Raw genomic sequence first — 9,774 nt, 5'->3', positions numbered from 1 at the left:
AAAATGGTTGCTTCTATGTCAGTCTTGCATTTTTGAGGTATCTGAATGAGGGGGACTTGCTCACCCAATGATATCAGGAGCCGTGACATGGGTAGAAAAAGTTTTCATCTCGCACAAAAACTGGTCCCACATTTGCAATTATGGAACATTTTCAAGCTTTTTGGACTAAACTGACATGGTTCTTTTTGGATATTTTCACACTGTATATCAGCAGAAACAGTAAAATGTGCTCATGACATCGCTCCCTTCTTTTAAAATTACACTTCAGAGCTTCAGAACGGTTTCTCTTGAAGCAAAAACAAAAAGTTTGGGTAATACAACACTTGAAAAAAGATAATACAATACAATACATGAAGCTTTCATTAGTTTTTTTGTCATGTCAAAAACTGTGATATTAATATCCATTTCTAATATAATTTGCATGCTTGGAAATCCAACAATTTCAGATATTTTAGAGAATATAGGACCTGAGCAAAGTCTCATTGTGTCGTGTTCTCAGTGGTAATGGTTTGCTAGACGTCATTCTCATGTGATTTAGGATGAGGTGTCAGTATGTCCAAATGTCTTTTAAGGGTAATTCTGGTTCATGGTTTGGGTAGACAGGTCGACAGGATCTTGTCCACAAGACCTCTAGTGGTGCACAACCACACTAAGTACATTAGGTCAAAGTTGAGCCAGAAAGTTAGTCTATAAACTGTGATAGATATTGGCAGATTTTGGTATTATAATTTGCCTTTCACTTTTGTTTTTTTTTTTCACATAAGTTTGGCTGTTTTTAGCCTGTCTGACCGTCTGACTGCTTGTGTTTCTTGCCTCATTGGACTTCTTTTTAGTGATGTTTCACAGATCTCAGTACTTAACTTGGCGAGCACAATATTTAGCATGACGATAGAAATGATGACAAAGCCTACCAAAATAACATAAACCAGAATAATCCTTTAACATGGACAGTGTAAAGGACACATCATACACACCAGAACACATTAACTCAGCCATTCAGAATCTATGACGTAATTTGAACAAACCACTGCTTAACTTACATCTCTGGAATGTAGTAAATGAAAAAGCAAATCAGCAGGAAGATGGAGATGTGAAACTTTTAATGGACAGACACTGAGAGGAATGGAATGCATGCCACCATTTTCTTATTCAAAGGCACTGTGTCTTTCCAGTTTGCTGCTGTCATACTTCTGTACATTGGTACATCAGCTACATCTTTTCACAATCAAACTATTTGCTCAATTCTATGACAAAAGGACACAATGGATTCACACATTCACAGTGTACTAGCTTGCAGTCTAAAGTAGGAGGAACACTGTACAAAAAAAGATGGCGAAACCTTCCAAATCCAGAGCAGGGTACTATGGGTTGAGAACATTCTGAAATCCTTTCATTTATTTTCTATGCATAAAAGGAGGACTTTAAACACCACAGATCAATTTCCTTTCTGGTTACTTAAAAGAGGCCACATTTCTTCTCTAGTCAGTTTTGTTGCATAAAAGGACCACTGAAATGCTATGCTTAATGGGATGAGTGTGTACATTCATTTACAGATAGTAATAGTCTCTCAATTTAAGCCAGATTTCAAAGTAAGACTATGCTACTCAGCACAGTTTTCAATGGGAATCTTTAGGACCTGTGACTGCTTGGACTTTTTACTTATTTTGAAGGGGCCAGTCTGCATTTGGTAGTAAACTCATTGGTTATCTTAACAAATATGTGATGAGGATCACCTCCATCTGGGTATTTCTGTCCAGTGTGCATGCTAAAATGTTAGCATGTAGTATGCTAAATAACAATAACAAAGTGACATTATTCAAAATCTTGATCTTCATCACTAATTAATGTCCATTACAAACTAAGAGTACAAAAAGGTAAAGGTGCTTTGAGCAGGTTGGTCTGAGCTGGTCTATAACTGGTCATGGCTGGACGGAGATAGTTTGGTGCTGGTGAAAGTGATATTGAGATCACAGTTGTTGGTAGGCAACATCAGCATGTGCTCAAAAATGATTGAACTGATCAGAGCAGGACCAGCACTAGCTTCCTCTACTGAAAGAAATAAACTGCTTACTGCTTATGGTGTGTTATGGCTGTTTTTGCTAGTTAGCCATCTAAAGCTGACTTGGAATAGCAATCATAAAGAGAAATATTTTTCACTAAATGTTCATTATATTGCCTTTTTAACAATGCCGTTAAAACTCCTTGATGGTCTAGACTGGTGATGTCTGTATGAAAATTAGCTAATGTTCTTAGATTAGACTAGCCCTACCAAACATAGCAAGGATGCTAATCACTGCCACAGGCAAAACTAAATGCAGTTTCCTGCTTTCATGGTTGTAGCTGTATTGAGTGTTGTTTCAGCATTAAAATTATTTACCGGAAATTAAATACACTCCAGATCTAAGCTGCCTAACATGCTGTATTCAGTTACTTATTTAGTATACTGCTAGCTGTCTGTGGGTATAAACATACACAATGAACAGATATAATTATTGGAGACACAGATAATGATCATGTAATCAGTCCTCTCAGATACTGGGTAAACTGACCTATGGGCCAAACTGCCCAAGGAAATCTGTGTAGTCCTCTTTTGTCAAACTCGACCAAGCAACTGTTTAACACGGCACTTTACAATATGAGTTCTCTTTGTGGCTTTGTATTATTTATTTAACTAAACAAATCTGAATTTCCTGTTTTTAGAGAGCCTCCAATATCTGACCAGGCATAACAGATAAAGACAAAATTCCTAGGCCAACTGGGGTTAATTTCATACTTTCCAGACATTGTCCAGAAAATTTCCATTTCGACCTTGTGCTAAGAAGTGAACTTTGAATAAAGTGATCAACTGTACTAAACCTACAATACATGTTACATCACTATAACTAATTAAAACCTTAACAGCAAGATGGTGGAAGCAGAGGTGACACAAACTCACACTGACAACAGGTGTGGTGAAAGAAGATGATGGCTGAGGGAATCAAATGTTTGGTCACTCAGAGGTGTAGAAATATCAGCAAGCTGAACCCTCAGACCAATCAGTTATAAGCAGTGAAGAAGAGTGTTTAACACAGAGAAGGCAACAATGGTTATGAACCAAAGAAGAAGCTAGGGATGGTTAACCCCAAGGAAACAGAACGTGATATTCGAGACCAATGTTAGAAAGTGGAAACTGGTGTGTCAAGAATTCAACAAGTTTGGCCAATAAGCATCCAAGGGCTTGTTTTCATTCAACAGAAACGTCTACTTCTCAGTCCAAACCTGCTGATGGAAACTGTTTTCACAGAACACGTTTGGCCTTTTGTGTCACTGTTAAGCCCAATCTGTCAGGTAAAGAATTGGTCCGAAATGCTCAAAGGAGACCTCTGGAAAAGGCGAGGTGTATGCATATGAGAGAGAAAGCGACAACGATAAAGAAAATCAAATGACAATATTAACAACACACACATAAGCTGTGTCTCATTACAGGTGCCACGTCCTTCGAAGAACATGTTTTACGAGGGACTGAAACGAAAGCTAGCGGGCTCCAGAGATGAGACGGTTTACAGAGAATTCACCATAGCATAATTTCTAGTTCCCATTCCCAGCTTCACAGAGACCAAAACTAATGTCATGTCCTCATCAACTCGTAAGGTAAAAAAATGACCAGTAAGAATATGCCCTCAACAGCCCCAGATAGTACATAGTTCAGGCAAAGTTCTACCATTGTGTTTCAAGACACAATGGATAACTGGTGTCAACAGTGTACCATTAATGATAATTCTATCCATATAACTTAATATACTTTCACTACATGTCTACTTCCAAGAAGTAACAGTGGACGTTCAGCCTGGTTTCCATGTAGAATCCTTTTTCATTGGTCCAGCTTATACAGTATCTTTACCAGTGATCATGTGAATACACCAGGTTTATTTGGTAAAGATCATTTTCTGACTTAACGAGTTAATGAGGACTGAAAGCAGTATGAACAATTGATTGGTGTTTTAGAACAGATAAGTATACAAAGGACACCCAAGTAGAAGCATCAAATTCAGGCAAAATTATCCTTTGGAGTGGGACACCTCAGTTAAGCTGTTAAGATGTATTCAGTCTTGAAATCAAATTGGATTTTGAGGGATGTGGCCCCTGAAAAGGAACACAGCTATAATCTTCTATGTGACCATTTCCTTACCCTAAACCCAACCCAGCCATCTCCCAAAAATTCTGTTTATATACAGCTACAGCAAATACGTTTTGAAAGAAACTTAATGTCATCCAGATTATGATTATTATCATCATAATGAGTAAAGGTTTTTAATGAACGTATCTGCAAAGTAACAAAATGTTCATAATGAATGCAAAAAAATCACAATGTTTTTTTCCCCTGACAACATTCACCTGTGGCAACTAAAGCATGACAGACATTTTTATGGTTATGTTTATACAACACAAAGCACTTGTTTAAGGGTTAGGGAAAATCATCATCTTGATAAAATATTAAAAAGTCAATGGTGGTGTGAGAGTGGATGGGTTTACTTTCAATATTTAACCAAAACCACAATCTTTTAATTCCAGTTCATTACAACTTATTGTAGTTGCCTTAAACATACTGCACGGGGGACTTTGTGCGCCCTCCATTCATCCCAATCACCTGCCTACTAATTCCGTATGGAACAAAAATGTAGCACTTTGTTGACTGAAAAAACAAAAAACAGTTCACATTATCATTACAACAGTTCTGTTTTTATCATAATGTATAGGCAAAACCATTTACCAATATACATGTACGTACTGCATAAACATAATTTTAAGGGAGACATGGTTGAAACCCCTGAACCTTCACTTTAATAGCATGAAAAATATTTCCCCGGTGTCTTCTTACATTTCTCATAGCTTGGGCTAAATTATTTCCGGACCTGAACCATATGAAGACACCATTCAAGAAAGAAAAAAAACATCTAAAAAGGAGGAACCAAATGACAGCACACATGTACAGAAATACAGTAACTTTGCAAAAAACAGGCATGCTAATGATCTATCTCTAGCCCTGGAAATAACACATTAAAAAAAGCTAAATAGGCAGTAACGTCTGGACATTATTTAAACACAACAAAATATCGACAAAGGAAAAAAGACCCATAATCCATTACCACAATGGTGACCATACTGCATAAAGTAGTATTGGTAATGTACTCTACCAGTCTTATGTGTGTATATAATGAGGGCAGTAATCTGTGAAGTAAAGCTACAGTCCAACCATGGTTATCTAGAGTAAAATAGTTTAGATTCTGTTCCATATTTAACAGTTGATTTAATATTACATACAAGAGAGAGGGTGAAATACAAGTATGCATTTTGCTTTTTTCTGTGGACTAAGGCATGTGCATGAGGTCTTTACATTTTCCTGGTCAGAAGACACTGTAGAAAGAGACCTATCATTTCTCTTTTTTTTTTTTTTTTAGCTTTTCTGTTGCATTTGTTGTTTTTTCTCTGATGCAATGGGGTGCTGTGTGACATTGCTTTGAGGTTTCAGTGACTGTGACCCCCCACAACCCCCCACCTTGAAAAACCCACACCCAACAACCCTCCCTACCCCAACCACACTCATCTTCCCGCTGCTCTTGGGCAAGGAGATTACGCTTTACTTTCGTTGCCATTCGTCTGAGGAGCCTCGTTGGGAATTGTCTTCACCTCGGCTGTGGCGTTCTTCACCTCCGTCTCGCCTTTAGTGTTATCATCCTTCACAGTCTTACCACTATGGGGACAAACACAGGAGCGAGAGAGACCCAGAAAGAGACAAAAAGAGAGGAAATTCTGTTAACAGTGAATCACTAAGTCTCCCTCTCACCGCTAAACTGGCTGCTCTGAGCTGCCTTTTGTGTCATTTTCAAAGAAAGAAGGGGAAAAAATGGGGGGAAAACATGCAAGATGCTTTGAGGGAATTTGTTTTCCCTCCTGGAACTGAATGAATTTCACACATAATAGGATCAAGCTCACTATCCTAGCCAGACATCAAATAAGAGTACATGGATGTCACAGCTATTTTCAAGGAACAATGAATGCTGATGTGGAATGAGACAGGGTCGGTACAGTAGGCACAATGCATGAAGGAATGAAAGACTGAGGCATAACCTACAACACAAACTACAATACACAAGAGGATTACACGCCGTCTGGACTGAGCCAAGACACAATGGAAAAAGACTTTAAAGCCATACTTCACTTAAGTCGAACATTTTCTGGTGTTAGCATATGTACCTTTTTTGTAATACATTTATAGTAATGTGCTGCTGTGGCTTCAATTTTGAAAATGTGATGCGTCAATGTTGTGTCACATACAGTCATCTCTTCTTCTGTTCTCTATGTCAGCTCTCAAATATCCATTTTAATCAATACACTTCTCTTTCCTGCTGACACACATACATGCTCTCTGTGGGCCTTATAAAGTTATGCCAGGGACTGACCCACATACATGATCCACAAATACATCCAACCCATACAGACTTTAAACTGAAACAGTCTTCATATAAATGGCTATCCTGAACATTGTGCTAAAATGAAGAACCTTGGGTGTTTGGAAAAAAAACTAAACAATTTGTTCCCCCTGGGAGCATGACTGTTGTCTGCAAATTTCATGGCAATCTGCCTGTGAGATTATGAAATACCTTCCATGCAAAGTTGAAGTTTTTGCCCTGACGGTGCTAGAGAAAAGGTCATAGCATGTCTAAATTAGAAAGGGTTCACCCTATGGGGTACATGAATGCATCCAGCAAATGCCATTGTGTCAATTTACATTTAGATGTACAGATGGATATTTTGGCCTGAAAAGCTCAGGGAGTCATGAGTCAGATTCAGGAGATGACAAATATCCATTAATTTGTAGGTGTGATCAGGCAGTCATGTTTTTGTATATAATGTGTGAAAATTATTGGACTCAACCAGGTCAGATTAATGCAATAAAGTAAGTAGGTCATTGCTAAACCCACTAACTAAGCTTATTCAAATAATTGTATCATAACTAAAAACACACACCTGCCTTTTATCCTAAAAAAGCAAGCAAAAACCTAAATAAATATGAGGGCTGTGAGTATAAATTTATTCTGTTGTTGGAAAACCAAATTATTCATAGTTCTTCTATATTGTGCACAACCTGAAAGTGCAATTACAATTTGTTGCAGCTTCCTCAAAGTCAGTGCCAACCTTATCTGTGTGTTCACCTACACTATCTATAAAATTGTGCAAAGCAGGCAAGAATCCTGAGAATACAGTACATGACTACACAAGCTCCCTCAAATCAATGTTTTTAGTCAACTTGATAATATTTCAGCCAAAGCATGAACTCAACAACCACTATGCTAAATTCATACTCTTGTCAGCTTCAATCTACACTTGATATCTTCTGGACATGTTCAGTTAAAACAATTCTACACATTGGATGGTACTATACAGTCTAATCTTCTAACATGAACTGTCTTCATTGTGATTTGTCACAGGTTGCCATGAATGTTGCTCCAATGTAACCTTTAAATGCTGTCTCCTTGATCACCAACTCGCTGCAGTTTCTGACCTTTAAATTGTAAAACTCTTTCATGCGGCACTATCTTTAACTATGTCACTCTTGATTTTAAAACATGCTCCTGCGTAATCAAGAGTAATTCAATAACTACTCTGATTGAAACCTGCTTTTTGATACATTGTTTTAAACGTGGTGTAAAACGACATCATGAAGGACATTTACATATGTGATATGTAGGAGTGTATAATCTGTTGGAATGGTCTGCAAAGATACTTTTCTACTCAAGAGCGAAAAATGGGTCCAGAGGAAGAGTACGTCACTCAGAAATCCAATAAACCCACAAGAAACTTGACAAGACATTTCATTTTTGGGATGCTGAAGAAGGATCACCACATAGATCAGTGGGAGAGCTCTGATTCAGTCATGTCAAAGAGTTATTAAGAAAGATTCCTACAATGACAAGTTTGGTTATATCAATGTGATGTTGAGCTGACAAGAGCCCTGCTTCCAACTAGCACTCAACTCCCCATACTTCATCACTGACATCATCTTTTGGCCATCTGAGTAAGCAAAGTATTCGATGAAGGGGGGAGAGAAAGAGACCTGATTGTCAGTAAGCCTCTGTAATTCATCTTCTGCCATAGCTTCCTCTTCATCCTTACGAGAGTGTCAGGAATCAGGAACATCTGCAAACTCCTACTCTTCCTACTACTCCTATGGGTAAAACGCCAAAATATTCACCCTTCATAGCACCACTGAAATAAGGGTTTTCTACAGGAAACAAAACAGAAAACAGAGGTGTCTTTCTGAGATTGGCATTTTAAATGGCCTTCAATATCTATTATCCTTCATCAAAATGACAAATGTCACTCTGTGACAAGTATTTAAATTTACTTGAACACACTTATTTATCCCTGCACAACTGAGAGGAACTGTATTCTTTTGTAGAGTATTCCACAAAAAGATATCTCTCTACTCTTTCATAGAGTGAACAAGAATTTCTCATTTGAGTGTGCAGCAGGACTTAATGTTTCTTGCTATTTTTTGTCACGTACTCTAGTGAAGACAAACTAAGCTCTGGTGTAATTGCAGGGCCTTGGTTGTTGTTAATTACTATGAGCTATAGATCGCATTCTGTGGCATTCACTTACTTAAACATGGTACATAATAGACTCATGTTTGTTTTAAATTAGCAGTGCATAATGAAAAATTTTGAAGAACTTAAGGGCTAATTTTAATAGTTTGGACAATCATTATCGTCGTTATTATTGGTTAAGATAACATTGTATTCATCAAGTCTTATCATTGTCCTATAAACAAAAAAATAATATTATGGATCTTCCCTGCCATTGTTGAGTCACCAAAATTTGGTGAATTCAAAACTTTTTCTTTTTCTTTTGCCAAGAAGCATAAAAAGCAGAAGATCATTGCTGCTAGAGCTTGGACCATTGCTGGATAGATGCACAGATAAAAAGGAAATAAAATTAGAAAAGTTGTGTGCATTGTTTCTGTGTGTACATTGTCAGAATTTCAGTATTTAATGATTTGAAAACCAAAGTAAACGCATCCTTAATGTCAGTAACTACGGTGAAAGATAAATCACAGAATTGGTCTGCAACTATGATGAATGTATCGAACAGACAGTTTGGGTGAATTTTCTTTTCAGTTTGGCTAACATTTGTTGGTCATCTGACAGCTTATTTTTCTTGCTCTGTTTTAATTTTTTTTAATGATGTTCCATGTTTTCTCATCTTAGCAATTATCTAAGTAAAATCATACTGACAGAAATGATGGCCACAACTACAAAAATAAGAGCCAGGTGTTAATGTACTGGATTTATCCTTTTAATGTTCTCCATATAAGAATCACTGCATATGTGTATGTATGCTAGTGATTACTGGAGGTACTGAAAGTGAAACCTTGAGTGTGAACAAGGTGTATTCTAAAAAGATGCATCATTCAGCTATTTGTTTTCCATAATGATTTATCTGGTTAATCAGAGTTAATCAGAGATAATTTGGGTGAAATAAAATTAAGTGTATGGTTGGAGAAAGGTTAACTCCATTAAGTGAGCAAACAAACAGGTGGAGGGTGGAGGTGGTGGTTGAATGAAGACAAGCATGCACTGGTGGCATCCCAATGGATTGTATTCCTGTGCCATTTACCTGCAATGTTTATTGTTCTTAAAGGAAAATTCCACCCATAAATGTTCCTACAAAAATCATTAACCTGAGATATTCAGTATATTTCAGGAAGCATTCTGCATTCAAGTATTGCAAATA

At 37.3% G+C, this 9,774-nt stretch overlaps 1 protein-coding gene across 5 annotated transcripts in view; it reads right to left on the bottom strand.

Annotated features, from left to right (window-relative positions):
• Positions 1-1,083: 1,083 nt before the first annotated feature.
• ncam1a (neural cell adhesion molecule 1a) overlaps positions 1,084-9,774 on the bottom strand; it is a 272,704-nt gene continuing 264,013 nt past the window's right edge. For all 5 annotated transcript variants that reach the window (XM_046038828.1, XM_046038822.1, XM_046038823.1 and 2 more), the window contains one exon: positions 1,084-5,731. In XM_046038828.1, coding sequence (XP_045894784.1) covers positions 5,611-5,731 — 121 coding nt within the window. In that variant the 3' untranslated portion in view covers positions 1,084-5,610. The remainder of the gene's footprint in view (positions 5,732-9,774) is intronic.

Source organism: Micropterus dolomieu, linkage group LG23 (assembly GCF_021292245.1).
Source record: "Micropterus dolomieu isolate WLL.071019.BEF.003 ecotype Adirondacks linkage group LG23, ASM2129224v1, whole genome shotgun sequence".
Classification (NCBI taxonomy): Eukaryota; Metazoa; Chordata; class Actinopteri; order Centrarchiformes; family Centrarchidae; genus Micropterus; species Micropterus dolomieu.
Note: the sequence above shows the minus strand (reverse complement) of the source record. Positions and strands in the feature narration are given on the sequence as shown.